General features: G+C 42.9%; 1 protein-coding gene across 1 annotated transcript in view; it reads left to right on the top strand.

Moving 5' to 3' along the window:
• The window catches only part of LOC121287741 (ras-related protein Rab-26-like), a 351,705-nt gene that overhangs the window by 320,381 nt on the left and 4,098 nt on the right, over positions 1 to 27,226 (top strand). Inside the window, exon 6 of the mRNA XM_041205625.1 lies at positions 26,228 to 26,293. Coding sequence (XP_041061559.1) covers positions 26,228 to 26,293 — 66 coding nt within the window. The remainder of the gene's footprint in view (positions 1 to 26,227; positions 26,294 to 27,226) is intronic.

Here is a 27,226-nt window from a genome sequence, read left to right as displayed (position 1 = left end):
AATCTTCTTTTGGTTGAAAAGCACTCCTGTTCAAATGGAATTGTTATCACTGACACCTCCACCCATCTAAATTATAATACTATATCATACTTATAATATGAAAGTGCTGCATGTAAATCGTGTTTTAATAATGCTTTTAAAGACTTGCTTACAAGTATTAGCGAGATGGGTGTGACTGCAGAGTCTGTCTATCCGTGACGTGATGCTTGACAATGACACTCATAAATCATTCCATAGAAAAACCAATGTTTCATGGTTTTCAGGGAAAAGTGGGTGGAATTGCAGAATGTGGTCCCAAAAACACTCATAAAAATCCCTTGTAATTATTCTCAGAATTTGACTTAGTCTGGTAAAGCAGTAGCCCTGGGAGACTTGATGACACTAGCTCATCAGTGTTGTGCATCTCCCTGAGTGACAGCGCACCAATGCAAAAGGCTGCAGACTCCATTAGAGTTTGCTACATTACTCCACACGAGACATTTAACCAGAAGCAGCAGTAGATGGTTCTGATTAGCTATATGTTAACATGAATGCCCTAACCACAGTATCCTGGACGATTGCCTGCAACACCCACCTTAAGGCCAGCCCTGATCTATTAGTGCTTTCACATTATTTCACAGACCCCTGGAAAAATGGCTGTGTTGGACACAACTTGACACTGAGCTACATTCAGAGATATTAAGACAGTGGTAGGTTCAAAGGAGCAACTTAAAGGAGAGGAGAGAGCAGTGGAGAGAGGCGGAGATGTTTCTGGAGTTAATTCCAGAGCTTACAAATCTGCTCTACTGCAAGGGCTGTTTAATCAAATTGGACAAAATACAGATTGTCATGCATTCTCTTACCGTTTGAACTGAAAATAAGAACATTTATATGCAAATGAAGAGGGCACTCTTAGAGTACATACCTCTGCCATGCTGTGCTAACTCAAAGTTATTACAATTATATAGCTCTTCCTTAAGGCTTTTCTCTGCCTGGTTGATTCTCTGTTACTACAAAGCTGCAAAAAAGAAATCTTTTTATTCAGAGCTTCCATCTCACTGTGGGAGCCAATCCACTTCCAACAACCTGCTCTGAAAACCCTGCTCACATTTTGACAGCTGTGACAAATTGCACCACAGCAGCTGGGACAATCCACAACATTCTAAAACAATCGACAACATTCTAAATAAAACAACCCACCACATTCTGAAGAAAGGTCAATTCGCCCTATCTCACAATGTTAACGGATCCTTCAAAAAATTCCAGGGTCCGGATCCACATCTTCGCCAAAACCTAATCAGTTCTTCCATGGGCCATACTCTACCTGTGTACCAAGTTTCATTGAAACCTGTCCTCCAGTTTTTGAGATATATTGGGACCCAACATGGCGGGGCTTGAAAATGACAGCCATTGTTTCTAGACAAACATACTACCAAACAGATGAAAACCTTACCACAGCCCGCCTTCCGTGGCAGAGGTAAAAAGTAAGATTCCGGCAGAGTTTCCAAGATTGTTGATAAGCGAGTTAAAGTTTGCTACTGTAGGGAGCAACTGCCATTCAAACTGACCATTGAGTAATTCTCAGTATGTTTGACGTGAATTGGGCCTCTGATGTAAATTAGTTACACTCTGCACGTTCCATCAGATTTCTCAGAAGATTTTCTTTCACATTATCCATGTCTTATTCAGTCCCTGACATGAAAAGCACAGCAGCTCAATCAATTTCAGCACTGTCTTCAAATTAGCTTTTGTCTGGAGGGTGAATGTAATGTATTTTGCCTTCCTTCTTTTTCTGCTTTAGCGATTGCCAAATTAGAAAATAAATCACCTAAATTTCCCACCTGCGCTTTACTTACCACCCCAGGCACTAAATAAACCTCAGGAGAACACTGCTATTGTTATTCTTTAAACTGGACAGTAGAACATCACATTTAACAACAACAACTTGCATTTATGTAATGCCTGTTGCATAGTAAAGCATCGTAAGTTGTTGCACTAGAGGAATTATCCACCAAATTTGACACCGAGCCATGTTAGGAGATATGAGGGCAGGTGATTAAAGGCTTGGTCAAAAGGGTAGGTTTTGAGGAGCGTCTGAAAGAATGGGAGAGAGGCAGAGAGGTTTAGGGAGGGAATTGCAGGGTTTAGGGACCAGGAAGCTGGATGCATGGTTGCCAATTGTGGAGCAACTAAAATCAGGGATGCTCAAGTGGCTAAAATTAGAGGAACGCAGAAATCTCGGAGGGTTGTGGGGCTATAAGAGGTGACACAGATAGGGAGGGGCGAGGTCATGGGCGGATTTTAAAACGAGTGTAGATTTTAAAACAGAGGCCTCACTGGACTGGAAGCTAATCAAATTCAGCGAGCGCAGGGATGATGGATAAACAGGATGCAGTGCAAGTTAGGACACAAGCAGCAGAATTTTGGATGGAGGGTGCAAGATGGGAGGCTGGCCATTTGAGTTTTGGGAATTGTCAAGTCTTGAGGTAACAAAGGCATGATTGAGGACTTCATTAGCAAACTTGGCAGGATATGTGTCAAAATGTAAATGTTGTCTTAATATTATACTTAAATTGTTGCAATTTAACAGGTAATCTTCTTAATTTCTACACGATGACAGTCTGAATTAACGGTTGAAATTTGCAATCTGGCTAAGAAAGTCATCATTATGTTGGTGTTCACTGATAAGTGATGAGTTAGCACAAGGGAGCACAGAGAATGCAGAAGGAACAATTTCTTTAAATATTATTTACTTTGCAGAAACAGGAGGAGGATTTTTAGCCCTTCAAGCCTGTTCTGTCATTGAGTTAGATCATACCTGATCTGGATCTTAATCCATCTACCTGCTGTGGTTCTGTAATTCTTGACGCCGTTGCCTAACAAAAATCTATCAATCTTAGTTCAGCTGCTGCCCCACAACATCAACAGCAGTTTGGGTCATTGGGGCGGGGGGGCGGTGTGGGTGGATTCCAGATCTTGTGTGAAGAAATGTTCCTTGACCTCACCCATGAATGGCCCTGCTCTAATTTTAAGGTTATGCTCCCTTGTTCTCAACTCCCCTCCCCACAAGAGGAAAATATTTTCTGTTAACCCTGTCGACTTCATTAACCACCTTAAATATTCCAATTAGGTCACTCCTCAATCTCCTATAATCAAGGGAACACAAGCCTAGTCTATCCAACCTGTCCTCGTAACTTAACCATTCAGCACCTGCAATTGTCAAGTATAAATAGGGCAAATGATTGATTATGCCTTGCCTTTGCCTTGAAACTGCCTCCAGATTTTTTTTCAACAAAATGACTACTTGGCTAGCAAATGGCACTACATTTGGTAAGTGTGGGAAGTTGTCAGATTTCTCACAGTATATTGCCCTATGACAGATTGCTCAACCTAACTGTCAGGTATTACTCGAGTGAGCTAAAAGTAAACCAGTTAATTTTCCTTCCATATTTAACCTGCTACCAGAAGGAGCAGTTGAGGCGAATTGTATAGATAAAGCGAAGCTGGATAATCTCAGTAGGGGAAAAGGAATAAAAAGATCTGTTGATGGGATCAGTTGAAGTCGGGAGGGAGGAAGCTTGTGGGGAGCATAGTTGGGCCGAACGATCGCTTTCTGCGCTGTAAATGCTTTGTAATTCTATATAAGCCTCATGTTACGGCCATGCTAACTTTTCTGGAACACAGCTCTCATCTTTGACAATCATTTAAACATTCACAGTTTTATGCATCCTGAATATATGCCAACCATCTGCTCTTCTGGTGGACAGTCACGATTTTCAGGCCAATACAAATTTCCCACTCTGCCTCCTCAGTGCCACCCTTCAATGCCACCTCCTGCGGCCGGCTTCTCCAAGGGATTGAGGCAGCTGTATTTCGTCAGCAAAGACCTCCTGTACCAGCAGCTGGTTCACTTTCTGCCGAGTAGTGTGCACGCACTCCCTGCCCGCCAAATCGGGGACTTAGTTGACCATTTTAGTGCCTGCAAAATGGGCCCAGTTTCTAGGCTAAGTTCGTTATATCCTGGTAAGCAGTGTTCAGAAGCCAAGATGAAGGACCATGGTTCATAGTGCAGGACTGCAGGGAAGGTTCAATAGAGAGAAGAAGGTGACACAATAAATAAAGAAATCATGACTGGATAACATACCAGATGGGCTCTTTGTCATTTTGTAAAGTGGCAATTACAGGATCTACAAGTTTCCCAGATGATTTGCTCTTAGCTTCTAAAACACTCCAGTGCTTTCATAAATCTCTTCAGTGGAATTTAGATATGATTTGATGTTAATGGTCCTCGGTAATCCTATCCGTCATTCTGGATAGGTAATCTTTGTCACAAATTTAGCCATGGAGCGACAGTGGTCTCTGAATATTAACAACTACACCTTCAGCAACTTGGGGTTGGGGATATGATTGACATGGGAATATTGTTAGGATACTGTTAGCAAACAGTGATTAGCTTAGCATTTTGTAGTATTTGCTGTTACTTATTTTCATGCAGGCAAGCCAAAAATGTAATGACTTGGGCATGAAAGGGGAAGCAGATTCTAACTTTTAATTAAACATTAATGCAGAGTTTTTTATTAGTTAGCACAGGCAGTATTTACTGCATACCCATTGATGGATTATTAAAATTGCTTTTATGATTTCACAGCCTTTACATAATACTTAATGTAACCTGTGGTGTACAGTTCTAAAATAACTAATACTAATATCACTAAAATCGTTAGAAATATGTCACACACAATATACTACCTATCAGAGAAGGACAGCTGTATTGAGTCAATCCAAATTGCCACATGTTTTTCCAAATTACAGTTCCAACTCTCAACATGAACTTGCATTGATATAGTACTTTTAATATAAAAAAGGATCCCAATGGGTTTTTCAAAGGCTTGAGGGAAAATGGCCACCATGCCAATGCAGGAAACGTTTGGAGGGGTGAGCCAGAGCTTCAGCGGGAGGCTCTAAAGAAGGATTTCGAGGAGTACAAAGAGGTGAAGTGTGGAAGGGTTGAGGGAGGGAATTCCAGAATGATGGCACAAAGAGAGGTGCAGTGGGCTGGGGAACAGGGAGGGCAGGGCTGAGGGGGTGATGGCGATGCATGAGGTTCCAAGGTTCGAGGAAGTTACAAAGATAAGGAGGGATGCGACCATGGTGGGATTTAAACACAAGGATGAAAATCTCTTCTCCACAGTATCTTGACCATTGAAGGTGGCCAATCTACCATGATGAAGCAACCGACATCACTAAAACAGAATATCTGAGAATATTCACATTGCTATTTGTGGAACCTTGCAGTGCAAAAATGGTTGATATATTACAGGAATGACTACATTTCAAAATAACTTCATTAGCTATGAAGCGCTTTGGGACATCCTGAAATCATAAAATGTGAGTCTTTCCTTCTTGATTTCAGTCACCCCAATATCCTTTCAAAGCCTCCCTTTAACCAATTTTGTTCTCTTTATTGCATTCTGATATCTGCAGTACTTTGCTTCTGTCAATATTAAACTTCATCTGTCTGGCCATTACATAACTGACATAAGCTCTTCTGCAAAACCGCAGTAGTATTTTCTGTTATTAATGGAAGGCTAGTTTAATGCAACTTGCTGTTTTGGTTTCTGCATATAGGTCATTTGCCTTTGTTCTGAACACTGACTAGGGAGCCCATTCAACTAGGGCTTTTGGGTTATGTACTTTCTCTTGCAAGATACTTTATGATTTATATTGTGATCTGCTGTGGTTCAGTTGATAGCCCTCTGACCAAGACGGTCATGGATTCAAACCCTTCTCCAGAGACTTGGGCCTAGGTTTTCATGGAGTCGCAGAGACTGCATGGCCTATCCAAAATGGTGCTGGGAACGCCAATCTGGAAGTCCTGCCCACCTTTCCAACATGTTCTATTTTTGCCAGTAGAGGAGTGGGCCAGAATGTGACTCACTCATGGGGAATCCCGAACTCAGCAGGGCCCTTTGAACTTATTGCTGAGTTTTATAAGCTTCCATTTGTGTTGGAGTGAGGGCCTTATCCCACAGTGTATGAGTTATGATTTTTTAGAGTAGACATAAATGCTCGTAAAGGGCAGATAAGTTAAGTGGAACTGTCAAGCTGTCAAGTTATTTAAATCCCCTGTTCTTTAAATTTTACAAAAATAAGCCTGCCTTTGTGAGTTGAAAAAATCTGTGCTTTCAGTTTCCACATCTGTCGTTATCACAGTCTGGGCAACAGGGTGTTGTGGGGGGTGCTGTCTGTTAAAACATTGATTGACTGCTCCAAGTGATTATTAAAGGATTGTCTGTCTTTGATGTGGGGTTATGAATAATAATGTTTGTTTTATAAGAGATTAAGTATTTGAGGGGATTTAAATGTATTGAGTCAGCCTTTGTGAATAAGCATGGATTTTTTATATAGTGAAGTCTGTAATAGATGTTAATGTTAATGTTAATTTGTCTCAGCATGGCTCCTGAGGTCTGCCCAAGGTGGATACTGGGTGAGTTGGCATGGATAGTGTAAGGGCAAAGGGTAATGGGGGGGCATGTGTTGGCATAAGTTGTCATAGGGGCTACAAGGGGCCATGGGGATGAGTGGAGGGGCATGGGTTGACATGGAGAGTATTAGGGGCTATTGTTGATGGGTGGGGACATGAGCTGGTATGATTTGGCATGGATGGGTCATTGTGAGTGGGTAGCAGGGTGAGAGGGTATGAGGGGTGAGGGCTAGAGGGCCAACTACCTTCATTACAAATGGGACAAAGTCTTTTAACCAGCCCCCCATGGCACCCAGCAGCGAGGTCAGGAGTGGGTGGTGGGGAGAGCGGACGGTGGTGGAGGCTGGCCTGACTCTATCCTGCATCCCCAACCCCACAGCAAAGATCCCGCCATTTGGGGCACTTTTTCCCAAGGTGGGCGTGGCCAAGCCGGAAAATTTCCTGTCTCTGCAGATCCACCTTGGGAGTGAAAACCCAGGCCTTGAGCACAAAAATCTAGACTGGCATTCCAGTGTAGTGCGAGAAGAGGTACTATGTTTTGGATGAGATGCTAAACTGGGGTCCTATTCCTTGTCTCCTAGCCAATATTTATCCTTTAATCAACACCACTTTAAAAAAATTAGAATATCTAGTCTTTGCTGTTTGTGGGATCTCACTGTGTGTAGATTGGGTGTTGCATTTCCTGCTTTACAACAGTAACAACACTTCAAAAGTCATTCATTGGCTGTAAAACACTTTGGGCCATCTTATGGAGATGAAACATGTTATATAAAAGCTGGTCTTTCTTTTTCTGTTTAATTTGTACTGCAGCTACATAATTGAGTGGAAACCCATAGCTGATATGCAAAGTTGCTGATGAGGATTGTAAAATCAATGGCACTTTAAAATTTACCCGCATGATTTATTCAATTATTATTTTTTAGGGGTGTTTTTTGCAATTGCCCTGTAACTGTGCTGCATATCATTTTTTTTATTATTTGTTCATGGGATGTGGACATTGCTGGCTAGGCCAGCATTTATTGCCCACCCCTAATAGCCCTTGAGAACTGATTTCAGAGTCAACGACATTGCTGTGGGTATGGAGTCATATGTAGGCCTAGAGGTTTCCTTCCCTAAGGGACATTAGTGAACCAGATGGGTTTTTACAACAATCGACAATGGTTTCATGGTCATCATTAGGCTTCTAATTCCAGATCTTTTTCTTAAATTCAAATTTCGCCATATGCTGTGCTGGGATTCGAACTCAGGTCCCAAGAGCATTACCCTGGGTCTCAGGATTAGTAGTCCACTACACCACCACCTTCCATGGAATTCCTCAGAAATTCCAAGGACAACAAAAATGAAGACCCCCTTCCCATGACTGAATGATTGAGGCACAAGGTCCAAGTTAAGTCGTAAACTGCAGAAGCAAATCTCAAACAATATCAGCAGAACCATTAGATTAAACTGCAATCTTCCCCATGTACAGTGAGAACACCTTTGTATGGAGGTGACACTGGTCAAAATAGATTGTTTCCATCTGCAGGGAGACCAGAACTAAGAGCCAAAATAATGTAAGATATCACTACTAAACCTAATAAGGAATTCCTTTAAAAGAAACTCCTTTACCCAGAGAATGGTTAGAACTAAAAGAGCAAATGAGGTAAATATAGATTCATAACAGCACAGAAGGAGGCCATTCAGCCTATCGAGTCTGTGCCAGCTCTCTTAGAGCAATCCAGTCAGTCCCATTCCCTTCCCCCTCTATCCCCGTGGCCCTGCAAGTGTATTTCCCACGAGTGCCAATCCAATTTCCTATTGAAATCATTCATCGTCTCTGCTTCCACCACCCTCATAGGCAGTGTTCTTTTGTTCTATTGTTGGTGACTTCTTTTGATGATCTGCTTCTATCACTGCTTATTTGTCCCTACAACCACACCAACCCCCTCCACTTCTCTCTCTCTCTCTCCGCCACCCCCCCGACACACCTTAAACCAGCTTATATTTCAACTCTTTCTTGGACTCGAACTCAAGTTCTGTCGAAGGGTCATGAGGACTCGAAACGTCAACTCTTTTCTTCTCCACCGATGCTGCCAGACCTGCTGAGTTTTCCAGGTAATTCTGTTTTTGTTTTGGATTTCCAGCATCTGCAGTTTTTTTGTTTTTATCTCTGTATGGAAAAATAAGTAGTGTACAATAAACACCAAGGTATAGATTCCCAGTCAAGCAATTTGATCTGAGACAGCAGTTCTGCAAGTAACAACTCAGGATGGATGTATGGTTTCTTACTTAGGTTACATGGCAAAATTGCACTTAAGCAGCATCCTAAGCAAGGACAATATTAACATTTAGAAAGACCTCAACATCAACTTCAATACATGGTAGTTACAGCATAGAAACAGGCCATTCTTCTTTTTATTCATCCATCCATGTTGATTTTCTTTAATTAACCCACTTTTTTTTGCTCATTCATGGGATGTGGGCTTCGCTGGCTGGGCCAGCATTTATTGCCCATCCCTAATTGCCCTTGAGAAAGTGGTGTTGATCTGCCTTCTTGAACCGCTGCAGTCCATATGGTGTAAGTACATCCACAGTGCTGTAGGAAGGGAGTTCCAGGATTTTGACCCAGTGACAGTGAAGGAACAATGATGTAGTTCCAAGTCAGGATGGTGAGTGACTTGGAGGTGAACCTCCAGATGGTGGTGTGCCCATGTATCTGCTGCCTTTGTCCTTCTAGATGGTAGTGGTCGTGGGTTTGGAAGGTGCTGTCTAAGGAGAGCCTTGGTGAATTCCTGCAGTGCATCTTGTAGATGGTACACACTGCTGCTACAGTGCGTCGGTGGTAGAGGGTGTGAATGTTTGTGGATGGGATGCCAATCAAGCGGGCTGCTTTGTCTTGGATGGTGTCAAACTTCTTGAGAGTTGTTGGAGCTGCATTCATCCAGGCAAGGGGAGAGTATTCCATCCTGACTTGTGTCTTTTAGATGGTGGACAGGCTTTGGGGAGTCAGGAGGTAAGTTCCTCATTGCAGAATTCCCAGCCTCTGACCTGCTCTTGTAGCCATAATCATGAGGACTCGAAACGTCAACTCTTTTCTTCTCCGCCGATGCTGCCAGACCTGCTGAGTTTTTCCAGGTAATTCTGTTTTTATTTTTCCATACGTTGTCTGTGACTGCATGTTACAAACTGTTGAGAAAAATGAGCAGCGCTTCTGGCTGTAGCTTAGTTTCCTACTATCTCTAGAGGGAGTGTTTCAACAAGTGATGTCAATGTTCAGAGTGTGTTGTTTCTGAGAAGTATTGAAAGGACAGAACATTGTATCAATATGACTTGCCAGATATTAAAGCTTTTCATTCAAGATGCTTGTTTGGAGCATAATGGCCATGGACGACTGTGTTCTGATATGGTAGAAATGTGTTGTCCAACGTTGGAGACAACAACGATTAACGCTCTGTTTGAAATACAACAAATCAAACTTGTAGACTGTGCAATCAGTGAAGGAACCCAAGAAAACATGGGCAAAATGATCGAAAAGGATGATTTGCATTTTTATAGCTCCTTCCTCAATCTCGGGACATCCCAAAGCACTTTTCAGCCAATGAAGTACTTTTGGAATGTCGACACTGTTTTGATGTAGGAAACATAGCAGCCAATTTGTGCACAGCAAGATTCCACAAACAGCAATATGGCGACCAGACAATCTGTTTTAGTGAGGTTGGTTGAGAGATAAATATTGGCCAGGACACCAGAGAGGACTCCCCTGCTTTTCTTTGAAATAGTGCCATGGGATCTTTTACACCCACCTGAGAGGGTAGATGGGACCTTGTTTTTAACATCCCATCTGAAAGATAGCACCTTTGATAGTACAGCACTCCCTCAGTACTGCACTGGAAGTGTTGGCAATATGTTTTGTGCTCAAGTTGTTGGACCCATAACCTGCTGACTCAGGTGTGAGAGAGCTACCCATTGAGATTGTAGGTGGTGGGAAAGGCCAAGGGAGATGAGGATATCCATGGATTCCTATTCCAGGAAAGGAATGAATTGGAGTCAGAGACTTTTACACTGGGTCTTGCACTGGGAATTTCCCCAATGTTTCTCCTGCTTCACCACCATAACTTCTGACTGTCAGACCTCCAGCAAAATTACACTGGCGGATTGGGAAGCTAGAGGCCTTGAGGAGATTCTTGGTATTGATATCAGCACGGTCCAAGCTAGAGGAAGATTACAGACGTAAGAATATTTACAATGTAACAAGAACAAGAGAGGAAAAGGAAGAGACTGATTGTAGTAGAATTTTTTTAAGGAAGGGGAAGAGAGGCCAAAGAAGATTGATTGAATACATATTGTACTTTCAAAACAAGTTTCTGTGTTAAAGGTGCCATATCAATGCAAGTTGTTATAGTAATATCTGTGTTTAAACTTGAGCAAAAGTGAACCTTATTATTATTTATCAATGAGTTCTTGCATGACTGTGTTTCTTCCCTGCAAGGTCATAGCCTGTATTGATTGTTCAAAGCACATCAAAGAGGAGATTTAAAAAATAATGTATTCCTGTAATAAATTGCTTAGCAAAAGACTAATTATCTGAGTTAGCTAGGAGCGAGGAAACTGTTGTCCTTTTCTTGTGTAATTATGGCCTTAATTAAAACATTTCCATTTTATCATCCCTGTGTCTGGAATTCTCAAATTATGATGTCTAAGGGGATGAGTCCTAATGTGGATAACAGAGGATAACATTAAAACCAAGCAAAGCACACAAACCCATTCAAACCATGCATGTAGAATTACAAAGGTTAGTGCCGAAATATGTTGTGTAGTGGGCCTGTGAGGACTCTCTGTGACAGTGCTCCTCTCCCTGTGCCTGTAGTCATGTAGCTGACTTCTCAATGACAGAAAGAAAAGTGGTTGCTTTTATTTTGTAGGCAAACGAAGCAGCCAATTTGCATGCAGAAAGATCACCCATACAGCAACGGGACGAATGCCCAGTTAGTTTGTTCTTGCTGGTATTGATTGAAAGGTTTCAAAGGCTGTGGTGATTGGGACAATTGGAACTTTCATGATGTAGAGCAATAGAGTTTTGTCAGATAAGACTATCAAGGAAAATGGAACTAAAACAGGTAAATGGAGCCAGGATACCAAACTCCAAGCAACGTCATTAAAGCAGATTATTTGGTCATTTATCTTATTGCTGTTTGTGGGGATCTTGCTGTGTGTGATTTGGTTGCTGTGTTTCCTACATTATAACTATTATATGTATTTAATTGGCTGTAAAGTGCTTGGTGACATCCTACAGTTATGAAAAGCACTATAGAAATGTGAGCTCTTTGTTTCTTTCTATTGAGGGATATAGACTCTCACAGTGAATGGATAATTGAACCTGGGTACTTATGAATTTTAAGATGCAGGGGATAAGAAACAAGCTTCGTAAATAGTGATATTGAGCAGGGAAAATATGCAGAATCTTCATAATGCTCTGTTTTGCCCACAAGTAGATTGTTGGGTCTAGTTCTGGTCACCACACTTTAGGAAGGATGTGAAGGTTCTTGAGAGGGTAGAGGGGAGATTTACCAGAATAATTCCAGGGATGAGGGATCTCAGCTACAGGGTTAACTTAGAGAAGCTGGGGATATTGTCCTTGGAGCAAAGGAGGTTGAGGGAAGATTGATAGAGGTGTAAGATTATAATGAGTGTAGATAAAGTAGACAAAGACAAAACAAAAACAGAATTACCTGGAAAAACTCAGCAGGTCTGGCAGCATCGGCAGAGAAGAGCAAAGTTGACAAAGAGAAAGCTGTTCCCATGAGCTGATTGTATAATGACTAGGGCACAGAGATTTAAGATTTTGGGCAAGAGTTGCAGGGGCCATGTCAGAAAGAAATTTTTTACGCAGTGATTGGTAATGGTCTGAAACTCACTGCCCAAGAGAGGATGAAACTGGAGATGGATTGGCACTTGAGGGAAATAAAATTGTAGGGCCACAGGCATAGAATGGGGGAATGGGACTGACTGGATGGCTTTACGGAGAGTCGACATGGACTTCATTAGGTGAATAGCTTTCTGTGCCATAATGATGCTATGAGTTTGGTTGCATAGTTGGTGTGAGGCCTGTTTGGCCGGCTTTCAAAGCCACCCTATTTCTGTCTATTACTCTGCCCTTATCCTACAATGGGACACAACAATTGTACACATCTCATCTAATCACCTCTATTTATCGCAGATTCCACACCAGATCAAACTGCCACTTTACCAGGCCCACCACCGGTTTCTTTGGCGTGTACACTGCCTACAGCAATATCTCTTCTCTGTTAGCCACTGTTCAGCCATCTGAACTGTACATTTCATTCCTAACTGCGTAGCTTTAGCCCTTATATATCTGTAACACCAGTCTTGGCTTGAGGAGAAAGCACACAAGAAGGTGCCCAGGGGTCATTTACTTAATTTGGGTCACACTTACGATTAAAGTTATATTCATGACTCTCATGTGTTAATTCTGAGTGAAGATTTTTCTACAACTGTTTTCATCTGATGATCTGAATCAGGGAACCTCCTGTGCAGCTTTGCAAGATGCTGAAGGGTACCATTGTGCGTATTTCACCTCAAACTATGGGTGTGATGAACCGTGAGACTAATTATGATTCCATTTTCATGCAACTGCATTTACAGACAAAATCTGAAATTAAATCAGAGTAATAGCTTCCCTTTATTTGTGAGAGTGAAGTAGCCCAGAGAAAAATTGTGTTTCTATCTCTGCTCCAACGGCAACACAGCACATGCAGCATTTCTTAAATTCGTTCCTGGGATGTGGGCATTACTGGAAAGGCTGGCATTTAATGCCGGACCTGGTTGTCCTTGAGAAGTTGCTGGTGAGCCACCTGCTTGAACCACTGGAGTCCATGTGGTGAAGATGGTGCCAGGAATTCACTAAGGCTCCTTCGACAGCACTTTCCAAACCCACAGCCACTACCACCCCGAAGGACAAGAGCAGCAGGTAGATGGGAGCACCACCACCTAGAAGTTCCCCACCAAGTCACTCACCATCCTGACTTGGAAACATGTCACTGTTCCTTCACTGTCACCGGGTCAAAATCCTGGAATTTCTTCCCTAACAGCACCGTGGGTGTACCTACACCACTTGGACTGCAGCGGTTCAAGAAGGTGGCTCATCACCAACCTTCTCAAGGGCAACTAGGGATGGGAAATAAATGCCGGCCCAGCCAGCGAAGCCCACATCCCATGAACGAATAATAAAGTAAAGTAAAAAACGGCCTGCTTTTACGTAGCACCTTCCTACATCCTACAGCGCTTTATAGCCAACAAAGTGCCTTTGAAAAGTAGTCACTGTTCCAAGGCAGCAGCAATTTGAGCACAAGAAGATTCCACTAACAGCAGTGCGATAATGACCAATCTGTGGAAGTGATGTGATATTGGTTGAGGGATAAGTATTGGTCAGAACACCAGGGATAATGCCCATGCTCTGTGAGGGTAGATGGGGCCTTGTTTTAACATTTTATCTGAAAGACAACAAAAACTTACGTTTATATAGTGCCTTTAATATAATAAAAGCTCCCAAGGCACTTCACAGGAGCATCATAAAACAAAATATGATACCAAGCCACGTAAGGAGATATTAGGTCAGCTGACCAAAAGCTGGGTCAAAGACCTAGGCCAGGATTTTACCTCCCTGCTGCGGCGTGTCTCCCCCTGGTGGATGCGGCGAGCCATTTAAACCTCTATTCAGTTTGGCGGGACCGTAATATCCCACCGGGTGGGAGGGGCCATAAAATCCTGGCCCTAGATTCTAAGGAGTGTCTTAAGGGAGGAAAACAAGATTAAGAGGCAGAGGGGTGTAGGGAGGGGATTCCTGAGCTTAGGGCCTGGGTAATTGAAGGCGCTGCCGCTAATGGTGGATTAAAATTGTCATGCACCAAGCGGCCAGAATTAGATGAGTGCAGATATCTCAGAGAGTTGAGGGTTCATGACGGAGATTACAGAGGAAGGGAGGGGCAAGGCTCTGGAGATACTTGAAAACAAAAATGAGAATTTTAAAATGAAGGCTTTGACTGGGAGCCAGTGTTGGTCAGTGAGCACATGGGTGATAGGGTGACTGGGACTTGGTGCAAGTGAAGACAGGCAGCAAAGCTTTGGATGACCTTAAGTTTTCAGAGGGTAGATTGTGAGAGGCCAGCCAGGAATACGTTGTTTAGCGATAAACAAAGGCATGATTAATGGTTTCAGCAGCGGATGAGCAAAGTCGGGCGATGTTATAAAAGTAGTAATAAGTGATCTTGGTGTTGATGAAAGGCTGCACTTCTAATAGTCCAGCATTGCTTCAGTACTTCACTTGAGTTTTAGCTTTGACTTTTTGTGCCCAAGTCCTAGAATGAGACTTAAACCCAGAATCTCGAACTCAAGGGCCAGTGTGCTAGCCACTGAGCCATGGCTGAATTTTCCCTGGTCTTACTATAACCCAACAGGTTCAAATCTTTTTGTTTTACTGCCTCTGGTAAAGTTTTGTGGTTATTTTGTTTCACGTTATTCTCAAGATTAGGTTGTCGTTTAAAATTTGTATAAATCACAGATGCACACCTACATGGTGCACCAGTGTGTTGATGGGTCACAGAATGGGTAGGTTGCACAGCCTCCAGTGTAACTTGCTAAATTCCCAATCACGGCTGGATGCTATATAGCAGGACACTTTTCTGGAGGAGTGTAAATGCTAGAATTGGTCACTGAATAGCATTTTTAAAATTCATTCACAGGATGTGGGCTTCGCTGGCTGGGCCAGCATTTATTGCCCATCCTTAGTTGCCCTTGAGAAGGTGGTGGTGAGCTGCCTTCTTGAACCACTGCAGTCCATATTGTGTAGGTACACCCACAGTGCTGTGGGGAAGGGAGTTCCAGCGACAGTGAAGGAACAACAATGCATTTCCAAGTCAGGATGGTGAGTGACTTGGAAGGGAACTTCCAGGTGGTGTTCCCATCTATCTGCTGCCCTTGTCCTTCTAGGTGGTAGTGGTGATGAGTTTGGAAGGTGCTGTTTAAGGAGCCTTGGTGAATTCCTGCAGTGCATCTTGTACATGATACACACTGCTGCTACTGTGTGTCGTTGGTGGAGAGAGTGAATGTTTATCGATGTGGTGCCAATCAAGCAGGCTGCTTTGTCCTGGACCGTGTCAAGCTTCTTGAGTGTTGTGGGAGCTGCACTCATCCAGGCAAGCGGGGAGTATTCCATCACACTCCTTGATACGCAGCCTAAGCAAAGTGAAGGAAAATTAACTTTTAAAATAAAAATCTTGTAAATATTTTTGTTTAGTTAACACGCTCCTGGAATACAGTACAAACCTACAGTATCAGTTACCACACTCGGTGAAAACAGCTGCCTCGGTCTATGTTGTCAAGGAATCTTTTTGTTCAGTACTGTTATTTTTGTGCCAGGTGATCAAGTGGTTCAGCAGCAACCCACAAGGGTCTAAGAGAGTGTCACCCTCATGGTGAAAATAGCAGAATTGTCTGAAAATCCTAAGTCCAGGCCCCAAACGTGGCACTTCTCATTTTCATAGGGGCAGGAATAGGGATGTTTTGTGTTTCGTACATGCATGGTTTATCGAGGTAGCTGGCTTTTTAAATCATCAGGTGCTTCCACTGAAATCAGATGTTGGTAGCCCAGGAGTGTGAAACCTGAAATGTGCAGATTAGACTTGGTAAGAGCAGGTCGGAAGTTCGTGGATTAATTTGGGTAACCAGGGTACCTCTTTTGGAGAGGTAAGGTACCCCTTTGGATCGAGTCCCGGGACACCTTTGGGGGAGGCAAGGTGCCCTTTTTGTGGGGATCAGGTAACCATTGGTGTAGGTCAGGTGCCCCTTGGGGGAGTTGAGGTGCCTCTTGGAATTGTTAAAAGTAGACATAAATCACAGAGTGCAGAAGAGGCCCTTCGGCCCATCGAGTCTGCACCGACAGGTGAGAAACACCTGTCCTACCTACCTAATCCCATTCACCAGAACTTGTCCCATAGCCATAAGTGTGTGTAAAAAATGCATTGACTTGTTACTGTCAAGCTCATTGGAACTTTTGATGGACCTATCAAAATCAGCTGTCAAAAGAGTCAAGAGTACTGTTAATAGGACCTATCAAAAGTGTAAGGAGGAACTGTCAAAAGCACTTGTCAAAAGGAGCTGCCAAGACATTTAAAAGTCCTGTACTTTAAATCTTTGAAGAAAAATGTCTGGAGTGTTCAATAAAATTATTAGTTGCTCTTTCATTCTGTCTGTTGACATAAGCCTGAGGGTTTCCATTACTAGATTAGTGCTGCAGGACTGAATTCCCAACCATCCATTATCACAGTGGGGTACCTGTCATTTCACAATTTGATTGACAACCCTGTGTGGCTATAAACTCTTTCAATTGGGACTATGAAATCCAAACTTGTTGTCATAAGGGATTGCGCAATTGAATTAAATGTTTCTTATATAGGATCATGGCTGACCTTTATCTACTCCACCTTCCCCCACTATCCACATATCCCTTAATTCCCTTAGTATCTAAAAATCTATCATACTCAAGGACTGAGCAACCACATCCTCTCTGAGGTAGAGATTAGCAAAGTTTCACAACTTGAGTCAATATAATAATTTAAGAATTCAGGAGTGGCGGGAGGGGGAGTATGTGGGGATTGAGCAGGGATTTGTTTTATGTAGTTGAAAGAACATAAATGCAGTTAATGGGTTTTTAGGAATGAGTGTTGTTTTTTGCAGTGAAGTCTGCAATAGACACTTAAAACTTCATTTTATAGAATTTTATTTTGTCTCATCTCTGCATTGATCCTGAGGTCTGCCATGGTGGATTCTGGGTGAGTTTGCATAGTAGGTGTAAGGGCAAAGGGTAGTGGAGCATGGGTTGGGATGAGTTGGCACTAAGTTGGCCTAGGGGCTATAAAGGGCCTTGGGGTGGTACAGGGGCATAGGCTGCCATGGAGGGTATGAGGGGCCCTGAGGGATTGATACAGGGCCTGAGGTGGCATGGACGGTACTGGGGCATAGGTTTGCATGGAGGGTATGACGGGCCAAGGGGGTGGGTATATGGCATGATGGCATAGGTTGACATGGGTGGGACATGGCGAATGTAGGGGCAGTGAGCGGGGATGAGGGGTCAGGGCGGGAGAGAAATGTAACGTTTTAACCTTTTTTATTATCTTTTGGACACAGTACTGGAACTCCGAGGCTGGCCTTCCACTCAGTCCGCCTCTGCACCCCGGCAGCTTCCTCAGTTCTTCCACAGTCACCCGCCCTGACTTCTAATCTAGCCCACTGCGCCCCCCAGACCAAAGATCTGATGTCTGGGTAGTCATTTTTAGAAGTCAGGTTCAGAGGGAGCCTGGAATTCTGCTGCCTCTGTGTACCTGGCTCACGGCCGAAAATGTGGCCTAAGTTATTCTAAGGCAGTGTGCAATCTCCACGGATCCCCTCAGACATTTGTGGAAACAAGGAAAAATGGTTTGTGTAACATTGTGATGGTTGGCTGCTTTCAGCTTCTTTATTCATAGGGATTAGCTTAACCTTGGAGTTTTTTATATGCACCTCAGACACAAGCCTCTTATCAGGCACAGGTAGTTAATTGGGAGATTGAACTTTCATTAGCTGATCAATCAGCTTCAGTATGATTACACAATTATTACAATGAAGCCTCTACTTTCTGCCACAGATGTTGCTACTTGTTCAACAAAACAGAGAGTTTCAAAGATAAATATTAAAGATAAATGTTAAAACTGGGATTTTCTGGATATAACGCCTTTTGTTGTTAATTCCAACCATTGTGGCACCACTCTATAGCCAATTTTACATAATTCAAAGGCTTTTTATATTGTTGGGAAAGGTACAAGGTCTATTTGTCTCTTCACCCTTTTATGGTACATTCAGAAGTTCAAGAGTAAACAGACCCTGATCTTTTACAATGCAATAAAAGAAAGACTATTAATTATATAGCACCTGTCGCACGATGTCTCAAAGTGCTTTCCAGCCAGAGAAGTATTTTTGAAGCGTGGCCACTGTTACAATGTGGAACCGTGGCAGTCAATTTGCACACAGCAAACTCGCACGACAGCAATGTGATAATGATCAGGTAATCTGCGTTGAGGTGTTGAGGGATAAATATTGACCAGTACACTGGGGTAACTCCCCCACTTTTCTTTGAAACGGTGTTTTGGGATCTTTTATGGCCATATGATGAGGCAGACAGGGCCTCTGTTTAAAGTCTTGTCCAAAAGATGGCACTTCTGCCAGTGCAGCACTCCCTCGGTACTACTCCCTGAGTTCTGGAACATCAGCTTCGTTTATGTACTTCAGTTACTGGAGTGGACGTTAAACCCACAACCTTCTGACTCGGAGCCTTAAGTACTCAATGCATAGAGATTGCAGAACTGGTCATAACTGGACTCCATTTTTCAGATGGGTAAATGTTTTCAAGGACATTTTCCTTGGGCAGGTTTTTCCGGTCAGCAAGAGGTGGCTGGGCCCACTCGCCGATGGGTAAAATTACACGGGGAATACATTGGGCATGTGTCCCGACGTCACCCCCGCATCACTTAGATTTTCAGTTTGGCGGGCGTGTGGCTGATTAAGGCCATTAAAAAACAAATGAACCTGATTGATGGACCTGCCCATCCAACCTTAGTGTTGACGGGCAGGCCGAGAGCCCAGGCGGGCCTCGGAAAAAGCATGAAACCTCTTCCATGGGCGGGGTGAGTATTCATGAGGGCTTTTAAATGTTTATCAAATGTTTAAATAAAAGTTATGGACATGTCCCAACTCATGTGACAGTGTCACATGAGGGGGCATGGCAGGGAAATTTTTTATTATCTTTATTTCAGCTTTTAAATTGGAGCCGATCTCCCTGAGGCAGCACTTTGCCTCAGGGAGATCTGTGTGCTCTTCAGTGCGTATGCACGAAAGAGCGCATTCCCGGCTGAGGGAATTCCCCCCCCCCTGCCTGCACATAGCGCTTCCTGGTGGACATTATGCTAGGCGGGCCTTAATTGGCCCGCCCACATAAAATGGCGGCACGCCTCCAATCGGGGGCACCAATCGGAAACGCGCCTGCACACGCCCGCCTGCTCCCGCAGTTCCCCCCCCCACAATGGGGGAGTGGAATGTTGCACCTTGTGTTCTTTCCTGTTACCTGAGCTGTGAACAATGACAATTGATGTTGCTACATGAGCTTGTCAGTGGCAAAGTGGTTCAACAAATGACAAGTATTTATGTTAACTGCAGCAGATTAACATTCATTACCAGTGGGCAGCACTGTCACCCATGAGTCAGTAGGATGTGGTTTAAATCCCACTCCAGAGAATAGAATGCATCATCTAGGTCGTGCTTCCCAGTGCAGTACCGAGGGAGAGCAGCACTGTTGAAGATGCCATCTTAAGGATGAGATGCTAAAATGAGGTGCTCTCTTCCCTCTCAGGAGGACATCAAAGATCCTGTGGCACTATTTCAAAGAAGAGCAGGGGATTCAGTCCAGTGTACCAGCTAATATTTATCCCTCGACCAACATCACTAAAGCAGATTATCTGATCATTTATCTCATCGCTGTTTGTGGGAGCTTGCTCTGCGCAGTTTGGTGGCTATGTTTCCTATATGACCACAATCACTACGCTTTAAAAGTACTTCATTGTTTGCAAAGCACTGTGGGATATCCTGAGGTCATGAAAGATACTATATAAAGGCAAGTCTTTATTTTCCAGTTTTTTAAATCAACAGTTAATAGTTTTATCACTGAATTGCAGCATTGAAAACTGTGGTGTTTTTGCTTTGAGCGCAATTAGGAAATTTCACCCAAAATGTGCTTGTAATTGGGCTGGTTGGGCACCAGTACAGGCTTCCACTAAAATTCATTTGCATAATCACAATCAGGCAGCATAGTAGAACATAATCATTTCAGTTTATTCATTACCCCATTCAGTATATTTCCCGACTTAATTAAGAATGTTAAACCTGGTGTAGTTCACCAGCGAGTAACCGGAATTAAAATGTTTCGAGCAGGACCCTGCCTGCAAGTGTCAGAAGGGCAGGTTAATGTGGGAACAATGTGAGAACGAACCCAGATCAGTGGAGGCTGGGTACATGATTCCTGTTCTTTTAGCTGACCACCAAGCCCCCTCGCTCTCTGCCAGGTGAGGGCAGTTAAAATTGGGCTGTGGAATCAGAAGGAATTTCATGAATCCTTCCACTCCTGAATTCTTAACTTATCAAATTGACTCAAAGTGGTGAAACTTTGCAAATCTCTACTTCAGAGAGTTGAGTATACTCAAGACAGAGGTCAATAGATGCTCAAATACCGAGGGAATTAAAGGATATACATATAGTGCGGGAAGATGGAGTAGAGGTATAAGGTCAGCCATGATCCTATTGAATGACAGAATAGGCTCAAGGGTCCAAATAGACTACTCCTGCTCTACTTCTCATTTAAAATGGGGCTCCAAGTCACAGAACACGGGCTAATACCATAAGCAAAGGTAAGCATTTGGGAAAAATAACTCTTCCCAATGATCTCACGCATCATGTACTTGAGGCAAGTTGCATCAAGCCATCAGGGGAAAGCCCCTTGAGGACATCATGGGTGGCCATTCAGTGACAAGGAAGGAGGAAAAGGAAAAGGAAAAAGGAGATCTGGATGTTGTTATTGGTTATTCACTAAGAGAAGTCAGTCAACATGAGGCTGTTGTTCACAAAGCAAATCAATTGTGGAATGAATCTCAAGGGCATTTATTACAAGTTGATGCAGGTTATTAATAGCACTGTATGGCATTACTAAGAGCACATTCAGCTACTGCCTACAGTTCTGGGCACTTTACCTTCTAAAGGACATTGATTCATTCGAGAGGCTTCCAAAAAGAGCAAAAAGGCTCATTCAAGCAGCCAGCCTAATTCTAAAAAAACTAAAAAGGAAGACTTGCATTTATATAGCGCCTTTCATGAACACAGGACATCCCAAAGCACTTTTAATCTGTGAAACATTTTTTGAAGCCGCTGCTATAATGTAACTAGAAGAGATATTATACTCACAAATGACTTGTTTTTACGAGAAAAAAGATTGAGACAACAAACTGTCCAGGATCTTTAAACAGCTGAAAGGCATTGATGACATAAATTATGCATTAAAAAAAAATAGCTTTACACCACTGAGTGATAGGCCCATGAAAAATGAAGCTTATTAAAGTTGGCTAATGGTTGATGACTCACTTGGTGTTAAGAAAGAGATTGAACGAGAAGCGCAGGAATTAAAGAAACAAATATTTTATAGAAGATCTCTCCGATGCGTCCTTGGGTAAATGCAAAATCTGGTGAGGAGTTGAGTTATTAAAGATTAGAAAGGACCCATGCTCATTCCTCAGTTTCTGCTGGTTTGGAAGATTGTAGAGCTGCTATATTCAACTTCAATGTTTTGGAGGCTGTGAAGAACACACAATCATGGATACCTCCTCCTCATTGCAAACGTGGGACTTGTGCTAGATAGCGCACATGTGTGAATGTCAGGTGAGGATAGCAATAGGGTTGAGTAGCTTGTAAGTATTTACCGTACAGCTTCACAAATGGCAAATAGTCACTTGAGTGCTGGTATAAAAGCAAAATACTGCGGATGCTGGAAATCTGAAATAAAAACAAAATGCTGGAAAAACTCAGCAGGTCTGGCAGCATCAGTGGAGAGAGAAACAGAGTTAAGGTTTTGAGTCCATGTGACTCTTCTTCAGAGCTAAAGAGAAGTAGATAGGTGATAGAATTTATACTATTTAAGAGGTGGGGGGTGGGTGTGGTGGAGCAGGTAAGGCAGGATAGAAGGCCAGCAATAGGTGGGGGCTAATGAGAGATTGACAAGGATCTCATGGACATGACAAAGGGAGTGTTAATTGTAATGATAAGCGCTGAAGAAGTTGCTGGTAGTGGTTTAGAAACAGTTAAACATTAACTCTGTTTCTCGCTCCACAGACGCTGTCAGACCTGCTGAGTTTTTACAGCATTTTCTGTTTTTACTTGAGTGCTGGTGCCTGGTGTGAATTTGTATCTCAGCAGAAGTCACCATCCTGAGGAGGTGAAGAGAAATTTGGAAAAAGAGTTACAATGGAACACCATGACCAGACTCCTGCCCTGAACAGGGAAATGCTATTAGTAGGACACAATGACTACTTACATTTTAATAATGCCTTTTCATGTTGAAATTTATCCCAAGGCAGTTTATAGGAGTGTTATCCATTGAAATTTGACACTGAGCCACCGAAGGAGGTATTAGGAAGGGTAGGACTTGGTTAAAGAGGTAGGTTTTAAAGAGCTTCTTAGAGGAGGAGGGGGGGTGGTGGCGGTGAGTCAGAGAGGGGGATTGCTTTAGGGAGAGTATACCAAAGCTTAGGGCCTAGGCAGCTGAAGGCATGGCCACCCATGATAGCATCAAGAAAAGCAGAGTTGCACAAGAGGCTATAATTGGAGAATCAAAGCAATCTTGTGGGTGGGGGTGAAAGTGTGGGGGTTGGGAGTGAGGCAGGGGGAGGAGTTGCTGGAAGAGGTTACAGAGATAGGGAGGGGAGAGACCATTAAGGAGAATTTCTAAGTTGAGGCATTGCCAGACCAGATCCAATGGAGGTTGGCGAGCACAGAGGTGATTGGTGAAATGGACTTGGTGCGAGTTAGGATATGGGCAGCAGAGTTTTGGATGAGCTGAAGTCTATGGAGTGTGGAAGATGAGAGACTGCCAGGAGAGCATTGGAATATTCAAGTCTAGAGGTAACAAAGGCATGAATGAGGGTTTCAGCGGCAGATGAGTGCAGGCAGGAGCAGAGTGGCATGTTACAGAGATGGAAATAGGTGGTCTTAGTGGTGTAGCAGATATGTGACTATCCACTTTTTAAATAGATTTCTTTGGGTCAAATTAAAATTGTATGATCTACAAGATCGACTGCAGCAAGTTGCCAAGGATTTTTTTTGGCAGTGCCGCCTAAACCTGAAAGACAGCAGCACCTTCAACAGTGCAGTGCTCTCTCAGAACTGCACTGGAGTGTCAGCCTTGAATTTTATGCTCAAGTCCGAGAGTAGGACTTGAATGTAAAAGCCTTGTGAGCCCGAGGCGAGCAGGCTCCTCACTGAGCCACTGCTAGATAATGAGCAAGGAGGTGGACTCTGAGAATGGTAAATGAGAGGCTGTATTCCTGCCAGTTTTAGGCCTTTTGAATCAAATGAGAAAGAGTAATTGCAGTCTGTCCTGAATGATCTTCCCCAGTACTTTGCATTCACTTGATGACAGAGCAAAGTTAACTTTAGTGATTGTTCAGTAGAAATATAGCCATGCATGGAAAGTCAGAACAGAGGACCATTAAGAATGTATAGACTTCTATTATCACCAACCTCAGAAATAATTGATCATGTTCCTGGTGTAATAATCATTTTAATATATGCCTAACTGCTTCATTATGGATGTTTGTAATGTGCTTATTTGAAGGCTCATCATTTATAATTGATCTCTTGTTAGGTAACTGATCATTTTATAGCCTTTGGAAATGACTCTGTTAATTTAACTTGTAATTTATTTTCATATGACTCGTGATGGACTCGCCTGTAACAATCCACAGCTCAATTGACCATCTAGTCTCTTCATACAGATTAAATTTTGAAGTATTTGTTAGGAAGGGTGGTGCAAATATTGGACACGAGACCATCACCTCTGAGACCTGTTGCAAATTCAATACAAACTGCTAGAAGGGACATAAGCCAAAAGTGAATATTTACAAAACATATCACTAACCTGACAGTAAAGGAAGAAAGAACTTGCATTTCTATAGCACCTTCCACGGCTTCAGGATGTTCCCAAGTGCTCTGCAGCCAACAAGGTGCTTTTTAAAAATGTAGTCACTGTTTTAATATAGGAGCCAATTGTAAAACAGCAGTCAATTTACACGGAGCAAACTCCCACAAACAGCATTGTGATAATGCAGATAGTCTGTTTTTGTGATGCTAGTTAAGGGATAAGTATTGAGAAGGACACTGGAGAGAACTCCTGTGCTCTTCTTCAAGTAGTAATCACCCGAGGGAGGGGAGAGGGTTTGGTGGGCAGGGCCTCATTAAAGAAAAGGTTTGTTTCCAAGGTTACACACTTGAGAGAAGCACCAAGGCTCAAATTTCACAAGATGTACGCACACTGTAAGGGAAAGTTAGAGATGCATTTAAGTAGAAGGGCTTGAGGGAGAAAGGAATAGAATGGGTTCATAGGGTTAAAGAAGGATAGGAGAAGGTTGATGTTGGGGTTGGGGGTGAGGCAGGGGGAGGAGTTGCTGGAAGAGGTTACAGAGATAGGGAGGGGAGAAACCATTAAGGAGAATTTCTAAGTTGAGGCATTGCCAGACCAGATCCAATGGAGGTTGGCGAGCACAGAGGTGATTGGTGAAATGGACTTGGTGCGAGTTAGGATATGGGCAGCAGAGTTTTGGATGAGCTGAAGTCTATAGAGTGTGGAAGATGAGAGACCGCCAGAGATAAACACCAGCAGGGACCAAATGGCCTGTTAATTTTATATAATTCTACGTAACTACATGATTTGTTGAGTTATGTGAAAGATAGCCAATTATTTTCGAATCTGTGTGTCAGAAAAATCACAATAACCGGTCAAAGGTTATCTTAAGTGGCTGGAACTATTAATTGAGCTGAGCTAAGAGAGAAGAATTGATTGCACCCTTCATGAAAAGATAAAGTGAACTTGTTAACTAGCATGACTTGACTAGAAAAGATTACAGGGCAGAGAAAAGCTGCACAGAGAAAAGTGTCAACATAATCACTTGTCATGCTAGTGCTTTATTACTCATTTGCCATCTCCTCAATAGTCAAGACCTGAATCATTAGGTTTGGTGTACAAAGCAGCTAGTGCAAGCAATATTACTAAATCACAAGCTTAGCGACATGTCAACCTGACATTTTAGGGGAACTTATACATTTTCTTGAGTCCCCTTAGGAATTAAGTGATAAGTCCATTGAGACCTGAAATGAGTGCCACACTTTAGAATAATGGAACCAATCAGTTATCTAATCAATGCAGCAGTCAACTTGTTAGATTTCACTGTTGACTACAGCCAAAAATGTACTGAGTATTACATTACTGTTTAATAGGAGACTCGCTGTGATGCTTTATTCCATCAGCTGCCAGCTAGAAATTAACTAGCAGGGCAGTAAAAATAATTGATGACTGTAGTTGTATATCAGCTCTGTATGTCTCACATTTTTGCAAAAGCAGAAAGATTTTGAAGCTAACCTTATTTGCTTCCGTATAAAAACTTTACAGAACTCATTCACAAGAACACAACTACAGGATGAGAGGGTCAAGCAAGGAATATAACAACAACCTTGATCTTAATGCTAGTCAACTTGTGCAATACATTAAAGCTGAGCCACAGTACTCTTTGCAGAAACCAAACTGGGAATTAGCTACATTAGGCCGGCAGTGCCAGATAGGCAGAATCCAGGCAATGGACCGAATCCAGCGATTGAATGGTTCTGAGTCCTCTCAATCTTTCACATTTTACTGACCACTAATTCAGATTACAAGCATTCCTTGTTCCAATTCCCATATCTTTATGCAGTTTTTATCCAGTGTAGCTACAGGGGCATTTCTGTCAGCAGTTTGGTATTTGAATCTTGACAGTTGTTAATTGAGGTCGCAACTGATTTAGAGCACTCATGTCTGCTTTGTACATTCTTTGGTTTCTGTGGTTTATTTACTTCAAAAGATTTTAACATCACTTTCCTTGTTCCTTTTAGGCTTGGCTGACGGAGATTCATGAATATGCAACGCAAGACGTGGTAATCATGTTATTGGGTAACAAGGTGAGTGCTCGCGTGCACATTTTGTATCAGTTACTCAACAGCTCGTTCCTTGAAAGCACCACTTAAATCGCAATGCTAGGATTTCATTTGTGTCTAGCTTGGAATGGAGGCCCAGTGACAAGCATGCACCATCAGGAGGAGACTGGTGAGTGAGGGGACCACGTGAAATTGCTCCTCTTGTGGCATCAGGATGTGAGCAGTGTCCAGAGATGTCAGGAGGGAGTGCACCACACATGAAAAAGACAAAGATCGACCTTCCGGGATGCAGCTGCTGAGCGTATACTTGTGGTTGCTGGGTGGGTGGGGCTGGTGAAGAGATGGGAGGGTGGAGGGTTGTGGAGAGAGAGAGAGAGAGAGAATGGTCAGCAGCAGCAGGAATGTCTTGAGTTTACTTTATGGTGCCGGCCTCCAGCAGTCCCTTTAAAGACCACTAGTTTGGTTGTTGTTCGCCTGAGAGAACTAATCACGGCCTAACATCTCCACTCAAAATGGGAAAGAGACCTGAAAGAGGCATTTGCAATGGGCCTAATGCCTGCTCCATTAGGCATACAGACCAATGTAGCGTCTGGCACAGACCTGGTGTAGAATGCATTGGGCTTCTCCAGTGCCCATTGATCACCTGAAATGCAGGTGCTGCATGCTACAATTTCTAGGCTTCACTTGATTAAATTGGCCCCTTTGCAGTGTAACTAGGTGCTGCCACCCTTTGGTCTCAAGGTAAACTGCAACACAGAATTTATCATCAACACCACTTGACCATTTAGGAGAAGCACCAAACAAAGGCAAGGTGCCTTTTCTACTCTGTTGAAGGATAAAGCATTGGAATTGTGATCATAGAAAACCTCAATCTTTTCAGTGTGTGCTTTAGCAATTGGAAACTGCACCACTTAAAATGGAAATGAGCCACACTAATCAGGAGGAATCCAGGCTCAC

The sequence above is a fragment of the Carcharodon carcharias genome, chromosome 15, assembly GCF_017639515.1.
Source record: "Carcharodon carcharias isolate sCarCar2 chromosome 15, sCarCar2.pri, whole genome shotgun sequence".
Taxonomy (NCBI): Eukaryota; Metazoa; Chordata; class Chondrichthyes; order Lamniformes; family Lamnidae; genus Carcharodon; species Carcharodon carcharias.
This window is presented reverse-complemented; position numbering and strand designations above follow the sequence as displayed.